The sequence below is a fragment of the Salmo trutta genome, chromosome 6 (genome assembly GCF_901001165.1).
Source record: "Salmo trutta chromosome 6, fSalTru1.1, whole genome shotgun sequence".
NCBI classification, from domain to species: domain Eukaryota; kingdom Metazoa; phylum Chordata; class Actinopteri; order Salmoniformes; family Salmonidae; genus Salmo; species Salmo trutta.
In genome coordinates, this window is record NC_042962.1 from 35,337,955 (window position 1) to 35,359,198 (window position 21,244).

The 21,244-nt window shown below is 40.1% G+C and overlaps 1 protein-coding gene across 2 annotated transcripts in view; it reads left to right on the forward strand.

The window, feature by feature from the left end:
* Nucleotides 1-21,244, forward strand: part of LOC115195873 (enhancer of polycomb homolog 1) — a 110,870-nt gene that overhangs the window by 41,654 nt on the left and 47,972 nt on the right. For both annotated transcript variants that reach the window (XM_029756197.1, XM_029756196.1), the window contains exons 3-7: nt 14,090-14,235; nt 14,427-14,633; nt 14,931-15,079; nt 16,397-16,538; nt 19,067-19,225. In XM_029756197.1, coding sequence (XP_029612057.1) covers nt 14,090-14,235; nt 14,427-14,633; nt 14,931-15,079; nt 16,397-16,538; nt 19,067-19,225 — 803 coding nt within the window. The remainder of the gene's footprint in view (nt 1-14,089; nt 14,236-14,426; nt 14,634-14,930; nt 15,080-16,396; nt 16,539-19,066; nt 19,226-21,244) is intronic.

The window sequence follows — 21,244 nt, forward strand, 5'->3', positions numbered from 1 at the left end:
TTAGAAAATTCAGTGTTTTCTATCCAAACCTGAACAATAATATGCATATTCTAGCTTCTGAGTTGGTGTAGGAGGCAGTTAAAAATGGGAACATATTTTTTCCAAAATTCTCAATACTGCCCCCTATCCCCAAAAGGTTAAACATGGGACCAACACTTTACATGTTGTTGTATATTTTTGTTCAGTGTAGAAAGCTGGCCAAATTATTAAAGATTTTGCTACCATGGAAAGGATATTTGTTGAAAAATCACCCTGATTTTTATTTTTGTGGAAAAATCACCCTGATTCATTCTTTAGTCATATCCTAGTTTACCTATTTACTTATGGCCCTGCCTACGCCTGACAACTTTTTTAAAATTACATAAGCACAAAATATTCTTCTTTATTTGGAACTGCAAGCCAGACAAAATTGAAACGGGCCTATGTTCGTGAAGTATTCATACCCCTTGACGTATTCCACATTTTGTTGTAACAGCCTGAATTAAAAATGTATAAATACTGACTTTTTTCTTCTCACCAATTTACAACATAATGACAATGTAAAAACATTTTTTTGACGTTTTTGCAAACATATTGAAAATAAAATACGGATATCTAATTTACATAATTATTCATACCCCTGAGTAAGTACTAATCCAATCAAACTTTTATTAGTCACTGACTTACACATGGTTAGCAGATATTAATGCAAGTGTAGCGAAATGCTTGTGCTTCTAGTTCCGACAGTGCAGTAATATCTAACAAGTAATCTAACAATTCCCCCACTACCGAATACACACATCTAAAGGGATGAAAGAGAATATGTACATATAGGCATATGGATGAGCCATGGCCGAGAGGCATAGGCAAGGTCCAGTAGATGGTATGAAATACAGTATATGGGTTAAAGACGTATATTCAAAGTTGCAAAAAAATAAAACCGCAATTACAATACCCTAAAAGGCTTTTTTTATGTTGGAGTGTCACCTATGCCCTTATATTAGTTATATTCAAGAATAAAGCCAATAATTCATTTTTGTGATGCAGTATAAGTGTGTGTGTATGTATGTGATATATATATATATATATATGTATGTATGTATGTGTATGTATGTGTGTGTGTATGTATGTATGTATGTATGTATGTATGTATGTATGTATATGTATATGTATATGTATATGTATATGTGTATATATATATATATATATATATATATATATAATATATATACTGCATCACAATAAAAATGAATTATTGGCTTTATTCTTAGTAATCGCAAGGTTATTATATCCATGCTTGGCAGAAATATAACTACCCAGAAAAAAATCACATTTTATTTTGAGTATCACATGAAGTTGAAAGTTTACATACACCTTAGCCAAATGCATTTAAACTCAGTTTTTCACAATTCCTGACATTTAATCCTAGTAAAAATCCCCTGTCTTGGGTCAGTTAGGATCACCACTTTATTTTAAGGATGTGAAATGTCAGTGATTTATTTCAGCTTTTATTTCTTTCATCACTTTCCCACAAGTCAGAAGTTTGCATACACTCAATTAGTATTTGGTAGCATTTGCCTTTAAATTGTTTAACTTGGGTCAAACGTTTCGTGTAGCCTTCCACAAGCTTCCCACAATAAGTTGTGTGAATTTTGGCCCATTCCTCCTGACAGAGCTGGTGTAACTGAGTCAGGTTTGTAGGCCTCCTTGCTCGCACAAGCTTTTTCAGTTCTGCCCACAAATTTTCTATAGGATTGAAGACCCATTTGCGACCAAGCTTTAACTCCCTGACTGATGTCTTGAGATGTTGCTTCAATATATCCACATCATTTTCCTTCCTCGGGATGCCATTTATTTTGGGAAGTGCACCAATCCCTCCTGCAGCAAAGCACCCCCACAACATGATGCTGCCACCCTCGTGCTTCACGGTTGTGATGGTGTTCTTCGGCTTGCAAGCCTCCTCCTTTTTCCTCCAAACATAACGATGGTCATTATGGCCAAACAGTTCTATTTTTGTTTCATCAGACCAGAGGACTTTTGTCCGAAAAGTACAATCTTTGTCCCCATGTGCAGTTGCAAACCGCAGTCTGGCTTTTTTATGGCGGTTTTGGAGCAGTGTCTTCTTCCTTGCTGAGCGGCCTTTCAGGATATGTTGTTATAGGACTCGTTTTACTGTGGATATAGATACTTTTGTACCTGTTGAACCAGATGTTGAGGTCTACAAATAAAATTTTTTTCCTGAGGTTTTGGCTGATTTTCTTTAGATTTTCCCATGATGTCAAGCAAAGAGACAGAGTTTGAAGGTAGGCCTTGAAATACATCCACAGGTTCTACTCCAATTTACTCCAATTTTGTCAATTAGCTTCATGATTACCGTTATGTGATGTGCTTTCAAATTGCTTTTTACTTTTGTTATACTTAATGACATTGAAGCGCAGAAATCCGGACAAAAGTTTTTGTTTTTGTATTTTTTTAGATACAGTATATCGCCCATTATTCTTTATATTGTTGCGAACACTAACACAATTATGCCATGGGAGTTCATTTTTATATTTTTAGGATGAATTTCTATATTTTAAAATTGCACCGGGTGGGGTTGAGACCCAGGGCCTCCAGCTTGATGATGAGCTTGGAGGGTACTATGGTGTTGAATGCTGAGCTGTAGTCAATGAACAGCATGCTTACATGGGCATTCTTTTTGTCCAGATGGGATAGGGCAATGTGATGGTGATTCTGTCATCTGTGGACCGGTTGGGGCGGTATGCAAACTGAAGTGGGTCTTGGGTGGCCGGTAAGGTGGTGGTGATATGATCCTTGACTTGCCTCTCAAAGCACTTCATGATGACAGAAGTGAGTGATACGGGATGGTAGTAGTTCAGTTCTTTGCCTTCTTGGGTACAGGAACAATGGTAGCCTTCTTGAAGCATGTGGGGACAACAGCCTGGGATAGTTAGTGATTGAATATGTCTAAACACAGCAGCCAGCTGGTCTGCGCATGCTCTGAGGACGTGGCTAGGCATGCCGTCTGGGCCAGCAGCCTTGCGAGGGTAAACACGTTTAAATGTTTTACTCACGTCAGCCACGGAGGAAGAGCAGGGGGGACGCAGTCTTTGTTAGCAAGCCGTTATGATGGCACAGTATTATCCTCAAAGAAGGTGCTTTAGTTTGTCTGGAAGCGTGACGTCGGTATCCGTGACGTGGCTGTTTTTGTAGTCCGTGATTTCCTGTAGACCCTGCCACATACGTCTGGTGTCTGAGCCGTTGAATTGCAATTCCACCTTGTCCCTGTACCGGCATTTCGCCTGTTTGATTGCCTTGCAGAGGGAATAACTACACTGTTTATATTCAACCATATTCCCAGACTTCTTTCCATGGTTAAATGCAGTGGATCGCACTTTCAGTTTAGTGCGACTGCGGCCATCCATCCAAGTGTTCTGCTTAGGGTAGGTTTTAATAGTCACAATGGTTAGAGCCAATGCATTTCTTTATAAACGCACTCACCGAGTAAGCGTATAGGTCAATGTTGTTCTGAGGCTGACAAACATATTCCAGATCAAAACAATTTTGAAGCATGGTTTCCTATTGGTCAGACCAGGGTTAAAAGTTTCTCGTTACTGGTACATCCTGTTTTGAGTTTCTGCCTATAAGACGGAACGAGCAAGATGGCGTCGTGGTCGGATTTGCCAACTGGGAGAGCGGGGGAGGGCTTTGTTTGCATCGCGGAAGTTAGAGTAGCAGTGGTCGAGAGAATAAGCCCTGCGTGTTGTGCAATCAATATCCTGATAGAATTTAGGTAGCCTTGTTCTCAAATTTGCTTTGTTAAAATCCCCAGAAACAATAAATGCAGCCTCCGGATATTTAGTTTACATAGAGTCCAGTGAAGTTCCTTGAGGGCCATCTTGGTGTTCGCTTGAGCGGGGTACACAGCTGTCACTATAACTGACGAGAATTCTCTTGGTTGGTAAAATGGCCGGCATTTGATTGTAAGGAATTCTAGGTCGGGCGAGCAGAAGGGCTTGAGTTCCTGTATGTTATGATTACACCATGAGTTGTTAATCATAAAGCATACACCCCCGCCCTTCTTCTTAACAGAGAGATGTTTATTTCTGTCGGCGCGATGCATTGAGAAGCCCGGTGGCTGAACCGATTCCGACAACATATCCCGAGAGAGCCATGTTTCCGTCTCTCTGGAAGGCAACCCTTGCTCGTATTTCGTCTACCTAGAGACTGGACATTGGCGAGTAGTATACTCTGGAACGATGTGCACGTCTACGGAACCTGACCAGAAGGCTGCTCCGTCTGCTGCGCCGGTGTTTTGGGTTGGCTACTGGGGATCAGATCCGTTGTCCTGGGTGGTGGTCCGAACAGAGGATCTGCTTCGGGAAAGTTGTATTCCTGGTCGTAATGTTGGTAAGTTGACGTTGCTCTTATCCAATAGTTCTTCCCGGCTGTATGTAATCATCTTTGGCAGTGATTTTAAAGCTGTGAATGTTTCTGTGTAAGTCTCTTAGCGCTTTCCACACCTGGATTGTGCAACATTTGCCCTTTTTTTTTATTTTAAATTCTTCAACCTCTGTCAAATTGGTGGTTGATCATTGCTAGATAACCATTTTCAGGTTTTGCCAGGAGATTTAACCTCTATGGGCTATGTGGGACGCAAGCGTCCCACCCCTGGTACACCCTATCAACAACAGGTGAAATATCAAGAGCGCCAAATTTGAAAACAATTAAATGTCATAATTCAAATTTCTCAAACATACAACTATGTTACACCCTTTGAAAGATAAACATCTCCTTAATAAACATCTCCTTAGGGCTAGGGGGCAGTATTGAGAATTTTGAAAAAAATATGTGCCCATTTTTAACTGCCTCCTACACCAACTCAGAAGCTGGAATATGCATATTATTGTTCATGTTTGGATAGAAAACACTCTGAATTTTCTAAAACTGTTTGAATGGTGTCTGTAAGTATAACAGAACTCATATGGCAGTCAAAACCGTGAGACAGATTCTGACAGGAAGTGGATACCTGATGTGTTGAATTACCTTTATGCCATTGAAACACACAGGGGCTTATTAATGTTTGAGCACTTCCTATTGCTTCCACTAGATGTCACCAGCCTTTACAAAGTCTTTTGAGTCTTCTACTGTGAGATCTGACCGAACAAGAGCCATGGAACGGTGATGGCCGATTAGACTCTGGCGCGCGAGTTCATGTTGGGTACTCTCGTTCCAATACGTTTTAAAAGAGAACGCAATCGTCCGCCTTGAATTTTATTCATGTTCTGGTTAAAAAAGGCACTAATGATTTATGCTATACAACGTTTGACATGTTTGAACGAACGTAAAAAAAAAAATCCCCTCGTTCATGAAGTGAAGTCCGGCGGGCTTAGATCATGTGCTAACAACACGGAGCTTTTTGGACATAAATGATGAGCTTTTTTGAACAAAACTACATTCGTTTTGGACCTGGGATCCCTGGAAGTGACATCTGATGAAGAGAATCAAAGGTAATGGATTATTTACATAGTATTTTCGATTTTAGATCTCTCCAACATGGCGGTTAGTCTGTATCGCAAAGCGTATTTTTCTGGGCGCAGTGCTCAGGTTATTGCAAAGTGTGATTTCCCAGTAAGGTTATTTTTAAATCTGGCAAGCCGGTTGCGTTCAAGAGATGTAAATCTATAATTCTTTGAATGACAATATAATATTTTACCAATGTTTTCTAATATTAATTATTTAATTTGTTGTGCTGACTTGACTGCCGGTTATTGGAGGGAAACGATTTCCTGAACATCAACGCCATAGTAAAACGCTGTTTTTGGATATAAATATGAACTTGATAGAACTAAAAATGCATGTATTGTCTAACATAATGTCCTAGGAGTGTCATCTGATGGAGATTGTCAAAGGTTAGTGCATAATTCTAGCTGATTTTATGGTTTTGGTGACGCCTGTCTTTAAATTGACAAAACATTACACACAGCTATTGTCAATGTACTCTCCTAACATAATCTAACTTTATGCTTTCGCCGTAAAACCTTTTTGAAATGGGACAACCCCAAGCCCCAACAGGTTTTAAGTCAACTGTAACTTGGCCACATTCACACTCGTCTTGGTAAGCAACTGCGGTGTAGATTTGACCTTTGTTTTAGGTTATTGCCCTGCTGAAAGGTGAATTCATCTCCCAGTGTCTGTTGGAAAGCAGACCGAATCAGGTTGTCCACTTGGGATTTTACCTGTGTTTTAGCTCTTACTTTTTTTTTTTTTCTTGAGAAACTCAAGTCCTTTACGATTACAAGCATAACATGATGCAGCCACCACTATGCTTAAAAATATGAAGAGTGGTACTTGGTAAAGTGTTGTTTTCAATTTGCCCTAAACACAACACTTTGTATTCGGGACAAAAAGTGAATTGCTTTGCCACATTTTTTGCAGTATTACTTGAGTGCCTTTTTGCAGACAGGATGCGTGTTTTGGAATATTTTTATTCTGTGCAGGCTTTGTTCTTTTCACTCTGTCAATTAGTTTAGTATTATGGAGTAACTACAATGTTGTTAATCCATCCTCAGTTTTCTCCTGTCACAGCCATTAAACTGTAACTGTTTTAAAGTCACCATTGGCCTCATGGTGAAATCCCTGAGCGGTTTCCTTCCTTTCCGGCAAGTGAGGAAGGACACCTGTTTCTTTTGGGTGTGTTGATAAACCATCCAAAGTGTAATTAATAACTTCAACATGCTCAAAGGGATATTTAATGCCTTTTTTCCCCCATCAACCAATAGGTGCCCTTTGCGATGCACAGGAAAACCTCCCTGGTCTTTGTGGTTGAATCTGTTTGAAATTCACTGCTCGACTTAGGGACCTTACAATTCTCTGTATGTGTTGGGTACAGAGATATGCATTCATTCAAAATCATGTTAAAGACTATAATTGCACACAGTCCATGCAACTTATGTGACTTGTTAAGCACATTTTTACTCGTGAACATATTTAGGCTTGCAGTAACAAAGGGGTTGAGTACTTATTGACTCGACATTTCAGCTTAAAATGTTTATTTGGCAAAGAATTAGGAAAACATGTTAACAATTTGACATTATGGGGTATTGTGTGGTAGGCCAGTGACGAAAAAAATCATTTAATCCATTTTTAATTCAGGCTGCAACACAAAGTGCGTAAAGTCAAGGGGTGTGAATACTTTCTGAAGGCACTGTATATAATGAATATGATTTCGGAGGAGAGAGATTATTTTTAATTTTAAAGTATTGGATCTCTTACTAAAGGTTCTGGTCATACAAAAACTATACATAACCTGTTAGGGCTAGGGGGCCGTATTGACACGGCCGGATAAAAAAATTTACCCGATTTTAATCTGGTTACTACTCCTGCCCAGTAACTAGAATATGCATATAATTATTGGCTTTGGATAGAAAACACCCTAAAGTTTCTAAAACTGTTTGAATGGTGTCTGTGAGTATAACAGAACTCATATGGCAGGCCAAAACCTGAGAAGATTCCATGCAGGAAGTGGCCTGTCTGACAAGTTGTGTTTCATCTTGGCTCTGTTTATTGAAGACTGAGGATCTTTGCTATAACGTGACACTTCCTACGGCTCCCATAGGCTCTCAGAGCCCGGGAAAAAGCTGAACGATATCGAGGCAGCCTCTGGCTGAAACGCATTATCGCCTTTGCCAAGTGGCCGATCAGAGGACAATAGGCTTAGGCGCATGCCCGAGTCGACCCCATGCTTTATTTTCTTTCGTCTGTTTACCTAATTGCAGATTCCCGGTCGGAATATTATCGCTTTTTTACGAGAAAAATGGCATAAAAATTGATTTTAAACAGCGGTTGACATGCTTTGAAGTACGGTAATGAAATATTTAGAATTTTTTTGTCACGAAATGCGCCGTGCGCGTGACCCTTATTTACACTTCGGATAGTGTCTTGAACGCACGAACAAAACGCCGCGGTTGGAACATAACTATGGATTATTTTGGACCAAACCAACATTTGTTATTTCTAATAGTAAATCGGAGGTTGGTGAAGGCTAAACTTGCTGGGTGTCTAAATAGCTAGCCCTGTGATGCCGGGCTATCTACTTAGCTTTTTGGTGAAAGCACATTTTGCAATATTCTATTTTAAAATCGGACATATCGAGTGCATAGAGGAGTTCTGTATCTATAATTCTTAAAATAATTGTTATGCTTTTTGTGAACGTTCATCGTGAGTAATTTAGTAAATTCGCCGGAAGTTTGCGGCGGGGGGTATGCTAGTTCTGAACGTCACATGCTAATGTAAAAAGCTGTTTTTTGATATAAATATGAACTTGGTTGAACAAAACATGCATGTATTGTATAACATAATGTCCTAGGTGTGTCATCTGATGAAGATCATCAAAGGTTAGTGCTGCATTTAGCTGTCTTCTGGGTTTTTGTGACATTATATGCTAGCTTGAAAAATGGGTGTCTGATTATTTCTGGCTGGGTACTTTGCTGACAATCTAATGTTTTGCTTTCGTTGTAAAGCCTTTTTGAAATCGGACAGTGTGGTTAGATTAACGAGAGTCTTGTCTTTAAAATGCTGTAAAATAGTCATATGTTTGAGAAATTGAAGTAATAGCATTTGTAAGGTATTTGAATATCGCGCCACAGGATTCCACTGGCTGTTACGTAGGTGGGACGATTTGGTGCCACCTACCCTAGAGAGGTTAAATCTGAACTGGTTCCCAAGCAGATTTGTAAATGTCTCATCCTGTGTACCAATGGCAATTTCCCTTCATTCAGATAGCCTCTCACTTTTGGTTATTTGAAGATTAAGTAATCTCCAAAATATAGCTATTTTTAAAACAAGCCATAGAAAACTGGTTGCAATTTCAGTTTGAGCCGCCAGAAAAGGCACAAATATTATGGTTAATCTCAAATATACACATTTATAAATAAAAATTAAAAATGTTTTTGGGGATGATGTTTTTACATTATCATAAATAGGACTGGTGGAGTTGTTACACATGCAGTTAAGAAAAATACATGGAAATGTCAGCTCTTTCAAAAAGTATATCCAACTGATTGCAGCATTACATCAAATGGAGGAGGCAAGTGTAAAGGGGAGAAGTTAAGGAAGTTCTCTGTCGGCCCTAAAAGACCAAAATTGTGATAAAGTATACCAGTTTCATTTACAGGTTGCAAAACAGGAGATTTTCGATGTACCGATTCCATGGCACATTGTTTATGAACTGATACACAAAACAACGCCAGATTCAAAACTTAGTTTTTCAATTTAAATTATACAACTACCTTGAAACCTATAGTATGTTATATATATGGGGGATACAACCACGCCATCTCTGCAAATTTGTCTGCGAAGAGACAGTATCATTAGATCACTTGTTTAGGTATGTGGCTTGTTTTTCGTCGCACGTTCAGAAATGGCAAAAAAAAATTGCACCATTTACTTGGAGCTATCTCTGCAAATAGCATTGCAGGGTGATTTAAAGTCCTAGTCAATTGATCAGTAATATAATACTCATAGCAAAAATGTTTAAATTACAATCTGTAGAAACTATTAGAATGGAAAAGTTCACAACTTTAGTGAAACAGCACAGCGGAAAAAATATGGCAGCCAGAAATCAAAACTGGATGGTCTTCAAAGATCGATGGGAGGAGTTGAGGGTAGCTGAAGGCTGGGACTAAAAACAAAAGATAACTCATGTAAAATATACTGTCGTAAAATGTATGTATTATGTGAACTCAGCAAAAAAGAAATGTCCCTTTTTCAGCACCCTGTCTTTCAAAGATAATTTGTAACAATCCAAATAACTTCACATATCTTTGTTGTAAAGGGTTTAAACACCATTTCCCATGCTTGTTCAATGAACCATAAACAGTTAATGAACATGCGCCTGTGGAACGGTCGTTAAGACACTAACAGCTTAGACAGTAGGCAATTAACCTGTTTGGGATAGGGGGCAGTATTGAGAATTTTGAAAAAAATATGTGCCCATTTTTAACTTCTTTGGGCTATGTGGGACGTTAGCGTGCCACCTGTGACGCACCCTATCAACAGCAGGTGCATTTCAAGAGCGGCAAATTTGAAACCAAATAAATGTCAAAATTCAAGTTTTTCAAACATACAACTATCTGGCACCCTTTGAAAGATAAACATCTCCTTAATCTAACCACGTTTTCCGATTTCAAAAAGGTTTTACGGCGAAAGCATAAAGTTAGGTTATGTTAGGAGAGTACATTGACAATAGCTGTGTGTAGTGTATTGTCAATTCAAAGACGGGCGTCACCAAAACCATAAAATCAGCTAAAATTATGCACTAACCTTTTACAATCTCCATCAGATGACACTCCTAGGACATTATGTTAGACAATGCATGCATTTTTAGTTCTATCAAGTTCATATTTATATCTAAAAACAGTGTTTTACTATGGCGTTGATGTTCAGGAAATCGTTTCCCTCCAATACCGGCAGTCAAGTCATCACAACAAAATAATTAATTAATATTAGAAAACATTGGTAAAATATTATATTGTCATTCAAAGAATTATAGATTTACATCTCTTGAACGCAATGGACTTGCCAGATTTAAAATTAACCTTACTGGGAAATCACACTTTGCAATAATCTGAGCACTGCGCCCAGAAAAATACGCATTGCGATACAGACTAACCGCCATGTTGGAGAGATCTAAAATCGAAAATACTATGTAAATAATCCATTACCTTTGATTCTCTTCATCAGATGTCACTTCCAAAGAATCCCAGGTCCATAACGAATGTAGTTTTGTTCAAAAAAGCTCATCATTTATGTCCCAAAACCTCCGTGTTGTTAGCACATGATCTAAGCCAGCCGGACTTCACATCACGAACGGAAAAAATATATTTACGTTCGTTCAAACATGTCAAACGTTGTATCGCATAAATCATTAGGGCCTTTTTTAACCAGAACATGAATAAAATTCAAGGCGGACCATTGGGTTCTCTTTTAAAACGTTTCGGAATGAGAGTACCCACCATCAACTCGCGCGCCAGGTGTCTAATGGGCCATCACGTTCCATGGCTCTTATTCGGTCAGATCTCACTGTAGAAGACTCAAAACACTTTGTAAAGGCTGGTGACATCTTGTGGAAGCAATAGGAAGTGCCAAAATATTCCTCACCCCCTTTGTTTTTCAATGGCATAGGCTCAAAGTCAATTCAACACATCAGGTATCCACTTCCTGTCAGAATCTGTCTCAGGGTTTTGCCTGCCAAATGAGTTCTGTTATACTCGCAGACACCATTCAAACAGTTTTAGAAACTTTAGGGTGTTTTCTATCCATATATAATAAGTATATGCATATTCTAGTTACTGGGTAGGTGTAGGAGGCAGTTAAAAATGGGCACATATTTTTTCCAAAATTCTCAATGCTGCCCCCTAGCCCGTAGAGGTTAACTGCCTCCTACACCAACTCAGAAGCTAGAATATGCATATTATTGTTCAGGTTTGGATAGAAAACACTCTGAATTTTCTAAAACTGTTTGAATGGTGTCTGTGAGTATAACAGAACTCCTATGGCAGGCAAAAACCTGACAAGGTTTCAAGCAGGAAGTACCCTGTCTGACAAGGAGTCGTGCGTCTTGCATCTGTTTATTGAAAAGTAAGGATCTTAGCTGTAACGTGACAATTCCCAGGGCTCCGATAGGCTCTCCGAACCCGGGAAATACCTGAAGGTTGACGAGGCAGCCTCAGGCTGAAACACATTATCGCCTTTGGTAAGTGGCGGCTGAGAGGACCTTTGAATGAGGCGCGTGCACGATTCGCCCCCGTGGAGAAATTTAATTCGGCTGTTTAGGCTCAATGCATATTCCCGGTTGGAATATTATCACTTTTCTACTAGATAAATGGCATAAAAATTGGTTTTAAACAGCGGTTGACATGCTTCGAAGTACGGTAATGGAATATTTAGACATTTTTTGTCACGCCAATGCGCCATGCGCAAGACCGTGATGAAGCATTCTGATAGTGTCTAGAACTCACGAACAAAACGTCGCTGTTTGGTTATAACGATGGATTATTTGGGACCAAACCAACATTTGTTATTGAAGTAGAAGTCCTGGCAGTGTATTCTGACGAAGAACAAGCAAGGTAAGAACATTTTTCTTATAGGAAATGTGATTTTGGTGGAGGCTGACCTGGGTGGGTGTCTAAATAGCTAGCCCTGTGATGCCGGGCTATGTACTTAGATTATTGCAAAATGTGCTTCATCCGAAAAGCTATTTTAAAATCGGACATATCGAGTGCATAGAGGAGTGCATAGAGGAGTAATGTATCTATAATTCTTAAAATAATTGTTATGCTTTTTGTGAACGTTTATCATGAGTAATTTAGCAAACTGTTAGTAAATTCCCCGGAAGTTTGCGGGGGTTATGCTTTTTCTGAACGTCACATGCTAATGTAAAAAGCTGTTTTTTGATATAAATATGAACTTGATTGAACAGACATGCATGTATTGTATAACACAATGTCCTAGGTGTGTCATCTGATGAAAATCATAAGGTTAGTGCTGCATTTAGCTGTGGTTTGGGTTTATGTGACATGATATGCTAGCTTGAAAAATGGGTGTCTGAATATTTCTGGCTGGGCACTCTGCTGACATAATCTAATGTTTTGCTTTCGTTGTAAAGCCTTTTTGAAATCGGACAGTGGGGTTAGATTAACGAGATTCTTGTCTTTAAATAGCTGTAAAATAGTCATATGTTTGAGAAATTGAAGTAATAGTATTTCTAACGATTCAAAAATCGCGCCACTGGATTTCAGTGGCTGTTACGTAGGTGGGACGAGTTCGTCCCACATGCGCCAGAAAGGTTAAGGTCACAGGTATGAAAACTTAGGACACTAAAGAGGCCTTTCTACTGCCTCTGAAAAACGGCAAAAGAAAGATTCCCAGGGTCCCTGCTCATCTGCGTGAACTTGCCTTAGGCATGCTGCAAGGAGGCATGAGGACTGCAGATGTGGCCAGGGCAATGAATTGCAGTGTCTGTACTGTGAGACGTCTAAGACAGGGCTATAAGGAGACAGGACGGACAGCCGATCGTCCTCGCAGTGGCAGACCACGTGTAACAACACCTGCACAGAATCGGTACATCCGAACATCACACCTGCGGGACAGGTACAGGATGGCAACAACAACTGCCGAGTTACACCAGGAACGCACAATCCCTCCATCAGTGCTCAGACTGTCCGCAATAGGCTGAGAGAGGCTGGACTGAGGGCTTGTAGGCCTGTTTTAAGGCGGGTCCTCACCAGACATCACCGGCAACAATGTTGCCTATGGGCACAAACCCACCGTCACTGGACCAGACAGGACTGGCAAAAAGTGCCTGACATGACCCTCCAGCATGACAATGCTACCAGCCGTACTGCTCATTCTGTGCGTGATTTCCTGCAAGACAGGAATGTCTGTGTTCTGCCATGGCCAGCGAAGAGCCCAGATCTCAATCCCATTGAGCACGCCTGGGACCTGTTGGATTGGAGGGTGAGGGCTAGGGCCATCCCCCCCAGAAATGTCCAGGAACTTGCAGGTGCCTTGGTGGAAGAGTGGGGTAACATCTCACAGCAAGACCTGGCAAATCTGGTGCAGTCCATGAGGAGGAGATGCACTGAAGTACTTAATGCAGCTGGTGGCCACACCAGATACTGACTGACTTTTTGTTTTTGACCCCCCCCCCCCTCCTTTGTTCAGGGACACATTGTTCAATTTCTGTTAATCACATGTCTGTGGAACTTGTTCAGTTTGTCTCAGTTGTTGAATCTTATGTTCATACAAATATTTACACATGTTAAGTTTGCTGAAAATAAATGCAGTCGACAGAGGGACGTTTCTAAAGCTGGAAGTAGAAGCCTATGTATTGTTGTCCATTAGTTTACTCCAATTAGGGGAGAGGTGATAAGGTCAGGGAGAAATAGTAAAGGAAAATATTTATTACAAAAAATATATGGGGAATTTTAAAGGATACAGACAAATCGTGCGATCTATCAATGTAATTGTCCGCAATATTAAAGCTGGTCTACCACCTAAAACAATATATTAAAAAACATTTTTTTTTACTTCAACCTGTCTATCACAGCTTTCAGTTTGGATACAGAGCAGCCGGACTACGACCTGGATTCAGAGGATGAGGTGTTTGTGAATAAGCTGAAGAAGAAGATGGAGATCACCTCTCTGCAGTGTGAGGACATGATCGACCGGCTGGAGAAAGGCAGTGGCATGCAGGTACTTTACCAAACCACAATGCTGAGGGCAGTTCTCTCAGAAAGTGGGACATAGGCCAGTGTTTATCAAACCTTTTGTCGACTACCATTCTGCTTATTTGATTTTTCAAAAGTTGAAAGGCTAGGGGTAAGCGCGGTGGTTTATTGAGTACCAGAAAGAACAGTGTGACTAAATGTGTGTTGTCTGCTCAGCTGGTGAACCTGCAGGAGGCAAAGCTGCTGCTGAAGGAGGATGACGAGCTGATCAAGGAGGTGTTTGACTACTGGACCAGGAAGAGGAAAAACTGTAAGAGCGTCTCGCTCATCCCCACGGTGAAGCAGGAGAAGAGGGACGGATCTAGCACCTCAGACCCCTACGTGGCCTTCCGCAGGAGAACCGAGAAGATGCAGACTAGAAAGGTGAGCCACGTCCTAGGTAGGATGATGGGACTGAACAAGGGCTGCATGCAAGTATAATAAACCATTTCACTTTCAGAATTGTGGCCTTTTCACAGGGCATTGCGATCTAGGACATGGTTGAGGGAATGTTCTTACCCACCTTTCTGTATTCACTAGTGTGTAATTTAGCTATGAACTATTCTCAGGAAGTGACAGTATAGCAGAGAACCCAGTTAACAGTTAAATGCCAAACTTAAATGCTGCTCCCATGCTTTATTCCTGCACCAACATAGATGTTAACATCTAACTTGTCTGCAGAACCGTAAGAATGACGAGGCTGGGTATGAGAGGATGCTGAAACTGCGGAGGGATCTGAGCCGAGCCGTCACTATTCTGGAGATGATTAAGAGGAGGGAGAAGAGCAAGAGAGAGCTGCTCCACCTCACCCTGGAGATTGTAGAGAAGAGGTGATACATATTTGATATTTTTACATTTTATTCATATGAATGAGGGAGACGGATGAGGTCATCACCGTGAGGAAAGAATGTATGACTTTGGAATCAAACCCCCACCTTTTCTCTCTGGGATTTAGTTAATGGATTTTTCTACTGTTGTGGATTATGAATGAATTGTCCCCCAAATCAATGAAACATTTACTTTCTCTGCGATGGTAGCAGACTATTAACTACACAGGTTTTTTGTGACAAACAGGACATTTTGTATCTGTGGCTATCTGTAGTAGCTAATTTGATGAAAACTGAGATGTTTGTTAAAAAAAAAAGACATGCTAATACCCATCATATAGGATCCATCCCAAATGGCACCTTATTCCTTAGTACACTATGGGCCCTGGTCAAAAGTAGTGCACAAGATAGGGAATTGGGACGCATCCTGTATGATGGTATTAGCATGTTTTTTTTTTAATGAGACAGGCTCTGCTGCTCATGTTAATTGGCGGCATCGTTCAGTGCTCTGTTTTGCATGCATTATCAAGTAGAGTTCACCTTATTTTTGCAGTAAGGTCGAAGCAATGAGCTCATTGACTTTGACTCGTTACACTGCTGCCCATAAAAAAAATTGTATTGTCAGAACAGAATGGAATAGAATAAGCCGGGCTTACTGTTGGTTAGTTACGCATTATATTTCTTAATACGTTTTTTGGGGCTTGCTGTTCCCTTGTGGAGCAGTCTATAATGTGTCCCAAATGGCAGCCTATTTCCAAAATAGTGCACTACTTTTGAAGAGGGCACATTGGGCTCTGAACAAAAGTAGTGCACTATATCGGAAATAGGGTGCCATTTGGGACTTAACTATTAAAATATCACGTATTAGAATGGAATAGATTTCATCTGAAGGTAGCCGTCACTGACTTTTGACTTTCTGATTTGTTGTGCTTCTGATTTGTAGTGACATTGCAATTTCCGCCTGTTATCAGCCTACCCTGCGCTGGTGGCTCCCTGTATTACTATGATTTTATTTTTACTTAGTTATATTGGGATATTCTATTTTTGATGGGAGATGTTTTGCACTCCTATGCTAAAAGGCTTGTCAGTGGCATGGCAGAGACACAGGTAGCTAATTCCCTTCACTGTACTTTCCTGGGCATTTTCTCAAATTTAGAAATGGTGTAGCCGACCCGCGTCCAGTAATCTGCAGGTGCGGAGTATGAAAAGTGAAGTCATAAAAAAAGATGGCACACTGTTTTATTGTGTAACGTTTTGACCCAAAACGGTCGTTCTCCGAGTCTTAATCAAGCCCCCTTTATCTCTGTGTGTCCTCCCCAGGAATGGCATGCCTGACTATGGCAGTGAGGTGATGGCTGAGGCCCTGGCCCAGAGGGCTCTGGTGAAGCCCATCTACAAGATACCCATCATTCCCCTCTCCAACAGCAACCAGTACCGCCACCAAGACCACATGGACATGAAGGTAAGAGACACAGGGCATAAAATTTACTTTTTGGTCCTCCAGCCAAGTAAATTAGACAAACTGTTATGCCTGTGTGCAACGCTTCTAAAAATGTATTTTTCACTAAGCTCTTCACGCATGCAGAGCCCCCAGCCAGGCAGGCAGTGTTGCAGCTCGAGGAAGGCTATATAGTATTTGAAGTTGAATTATGTGCAATTAATTTACCAGCTATGAAACAAAACTGAAAATTATATAAAAACAGCAACTGCAGCATTTATTTCATCTTGAAATTGAAAGATGCACATCCCTACTACTTATGACTGGGTGATGAGTGACTCTCCTGTTGTTTCTCTCCCACCCTCATCCGTTGATGTAACCCTGTCCCTCCACACTCCTAGTCCAAACCCTGCTGTCCCTTTGCTTTCGTTCCTTCCATTGTTTTGACTTATGACACCCCCTGCTCCCCCGTATTGTAGCATTTCCCCCTGCCTTTTCCCCCTGGGGCCTTGGGTTGAATTTGAGTTCAGTTCACTAACCCTCAGCAGTGTGTGTGTGTGTGTGTGCATAGTCAGTCAGTCAGTCAGTCAGTCAGTCAGTCAGTCAGTCAGTCAGTCAGTCAGTCAGTCAGTCAGTCCTGGTCAGGGAGAGGCACCATCTGTCTGGGCAGAAGCACATGCCGCGTGCCTCGCCCACCATCTGCATATCAATGATTCTTAACTAGAGGTCGGCCGATTATGCTTTTTCGATACCGATTATTGGAGGACCAAAAAAGCCGATGCCGATTAGTATTTTTTTTTGTTTATTTTTTTTGTTAATTTTTTTTTATGATTATTTTTTGGTAATTTTTATAATTGTTGTTTCTTTCCAATGTATTTTTTTATTATTATTTATTTATTATTTTTATACCTTTTTTTGGGGTAGTAATGACAGTTACAACAATACTGAATGAACACTTATTTTAACTTAATACATCAATAAAATCAATTTAGCCTCAAATAAATAATGAAACATGTTGAATTTGGTTTAAATAATGCAAAAACAAAGTGTTGGAGAGGAAAGTAAAAGTGCAATATGTGCCATGTAAGAAAGCTAACGTTTAAATACCTTGCTCAGAACATGAGAACATATGAAAGCTGGTGGTTCCTTTTAACATGAGTCTTCAATATTCCCAGGTAAGAAGTTTTAGGTTGTAGTTATTATAGGATTTATAGGACTATTTCTCTCTCTACGATTTGTATTTCATATACCTTTGACTATTGGATGTTCTTATAGGCACTTTAGTATTTCCAGTGTAACAGTATAGCTTCCGTCCTTCTCCTCGCTCCTACCTGGGCTCAAACCAGGAACACATTGACAACAGCCACCCTCAAAGCAGCGTTACCCATGCAGAGCAAGGGGAACAACCACTCCAAGTCTCAGAGCGAGTGACGTTTGAAACGCTATTAGCCGGCACCCCGCTAACTAGCTAGCCATTTCACATCGGTTACACCGGCCTAATCTTGGGAGTTGATAGGCTTGAAGTCATAAACAGCGCAATGCTTGATGCATTGCTAAGAGCTGCTGGCAAAACGCACTAAAGTGCTGTTTGAATGAATGCTTGAGCCTGCTGGTGCCTACCACCGCTCAGTCAGACTGCTCTATCAAATATCAAATCATAGACTTTATTATAATATAATAAATACACAGAAATACAAGCCTTAGTTTCCGGATTCGACCATATTAATGACCTATCATCTCGAAAACAAAACCTTTATTCTTTTAGTGAAATACGGAACCGTTCCGTATTTTATCTAACGTATGGCATCCCTAAGTCTAAATATTCCTTTTACATTGCACAACCTTCAATGTTATGTCATAATTATGTAAAATTCTGGCAAATTAGTTCGCAACGAGCAAGGCGGCCCAAACTGCTGCATATACCCTAAATCTGTTGCAAGAGGTGACACATTTTCCCTAGTTAATATTGCCTGCTAACATGAATTTCTTTTAACTAGTGATTATGATTGATTGATTGTTTTTTATAAGATAAGTTTTTAATGCTAGCTAGCAACTTACCTTGGCTTCTTACTGCATTCGCGTAACAGGCAGGCTCCTCGTGGAGTGCAATGTAAAGCAGGTGGTTAGAGCGTTGGACTAGTTAACCGTAAGGTTGCAAGATTGAATCCCCGAGCTGACAAGGTAAAAATCTGTCGTTCTGCCCCTGAACAAGGCAGTTAACCCACCGTTCCTAGGCCGTCATTGAAAATGAGAATGTGTTCTTAACTGACTTGCCTAGTTAAATAAAGGCGTAAAAAAGTTTTTTTTTAAAGAAATCGGCAAATCAGTCTCCAAAAATACCGATTTATGAAAACTTGAAATTGGCCCTAATTAATCGGCCATTCCGATTAATCGGTCGACCCCTAGTCTTAACTCACTACACTGTTCTGTTTCTAAATGGTTCTCCCTATCACAGCATCACCTCCATAAGAAATTCTACAGGGCTCAGGCACATTTCTGTTGCTCATGGAGTAAATGGACCATTAATTAGTCTTCTATATTCTTCCTTCCAGCCAGAGAGAACTGAAGTGGTCCGAATGAAAAGGAAGTATGAGAAGAAGCCTAAGATTCCTCCTCTCTCTGCACCCCAACACTCTGGCCCCTCTGTGTTCAACCCCAAGGACCTCAACCAGTACGACTTCCCCAGCTCTGACGACGAACCCTTTTCCCAGGTGAACTCATAAATAACACTGCTGGTGGTGATGAGTGATGCTTCCTAAATGGCACCCTATTCCCTATTTATTTTCTGTTTACGAAATGGGATGCCATTTAGGGCAAAGATGATGGTAGTGAAGGCAATAGTGTTAAGTATCGGTATGTATTTGGTGGTAGTAGTAGCTGCAGTAGTAGAACTAGTAGTAGCTGCAGTAGTAGAACTAGTAGTAGCTGCAGTAGTAGAACTAGTAGTAGCTGCAGTAGTAGAACTAGTAGTAGCTGCAGTAGTAGAACTAGTAGTAGCTGCAGTAGTAGAACTAGTAGTAGCTGCAGTAGTAGAACTAGTAGTAGCTGCAGTAGAAGAACTAGTAGTAGCTGCAGTAGAAGAACTAGTAGTAGCTGCAGTAGTAGTAGTAGCTGCAGTAGTAGTAGTAGCTGCAGTAGTAGTAGTAGCTGCAGTAGTAGTGGTAGCTGCAGTAGTAGTGGTAGCTGCAGTAGTAGTAGTAGCTGCAGTAGGAACTAGTAGTAGAAGCTGTAGTAGAAGCTGTAGTAGAAGCTGTAGTAGTAGTAGTAGTAGAACTAGTAGTAGTAGAACTAGTAGTAGCTGTAGTAGTAGTAGTAGTAGTAGAACTAGTAGTAGCTGCAGTAGTAGTAGTAGAAGAACTAGTAGTAGCTGCAGTAGTAGTAGAACTAGTAGTAGCTGCAGTAGTAGTAGTAGTAGCTGCAGTAGTAGTAGTAGTAGCTGCAGTAGTAGTAGTAGTAGTAGTAGTAGTAGTAGAACTAGTAGTAGCTGCAGTAGTAGTAGTAGTAGAACTAGTAGTAGCTGCAGTAGTAGTAGTAGCTGCAGTAGTAGTAGTAGTAGCTGCAGTAGTAGTAGTAGCTGCAGTAGTAGTAGGAACTAGTAGTAGAAGCTGTAGTAGGAACTAGTAGTAGAAGCTGTAGTAGAATAACTAGTAGTAGTAGTAGTAGAACTAGTAGTAGTACTAGTAGTAGTAGTAGAAGAACTAGTAGTAGTAGTAGTAGTAGTAGTAGTAGTAGTAGTAGTAGTAGTAGAAGACCTAGTAGTAGTAGTAGAAGAACTAGTAGTAGTAGAAGAAGAACTAGTAGTAGAAGAACTAGTAGTAGCTGTAGTAGGAACTAGTAGTAGAATAACTACTAGTAGTAGTAGAAAAAGAAGTAGTAGTAGTAGAAGAACTAGTAGTAGTAGAAGAAGAACTAGTAGTAGAAGAACTAGTAGTAGCTGTAGTAGGAACTAGTAGTAGAATAACTACTGGTAGTAGTAGAAAAAGAAGTAGTAGTAGTAGAAGAACTAGTAGTAGTAGTAGTAGTAGTAGTAGTAGAACTAGTAGTAGCAGTAGTAGTAGAACTAGTAGTAGCTGCAGTAGTAGTAGTAGTAGTAGTAGAACTAGTAGTAGCTGCAGTAGTAGTAGTAGCTGCAGTAGTAGTAGTAGCTGCAGTAGTAGTAGTAGCTGCAGTAGTAGTAGGAACTAGTAGTAGAAGCTGTAGTAGGAACTAGTAGTAGAAGCTGTAGTAGGAACTAGTAGTAGAAGCTGTAGTAGAATAACTAGTAGTAGTAGTAGTAGTAGTAGAAGAACTAGTAGTAGTAGTAGTAGTAGTAGTAGTAGTAGTAGTAGTAGTAGAAGACCTAGTAGTAGTAGTAGAAGAACTAGTAGTAGTAGAAGAAGAACTAGTAGTAGAAGAACTAGTAGTAGCTGTAGTAGGAACTAGTAGTAGAATAACTACTAGTAGTAGTAGAAAAAGAAGTAGTAGTAGTAGAAGAACTAGTAGTAGTAGAAGAAGAACTAGTAGTAGAAGAACTAGTAGTAGCTGTAGTAGGAACTAGTAGTAGAATAACTACTAGTAGTAGTAGAAAAAGTAGTAGTAGTAGTAGTAGTAGTAGTAGTAGTAGTAGTAGTAGTAGTAGAAGAACTAGTAGTAGTAGTAGTAGTAGTAGTAGAAGAACTAGTAGTAGTAGTAGAAGAACTAGTAGTAGTAGAAGAAGAACTAGTAGTAGTAGAAGAAGAACTAGTAGTAGC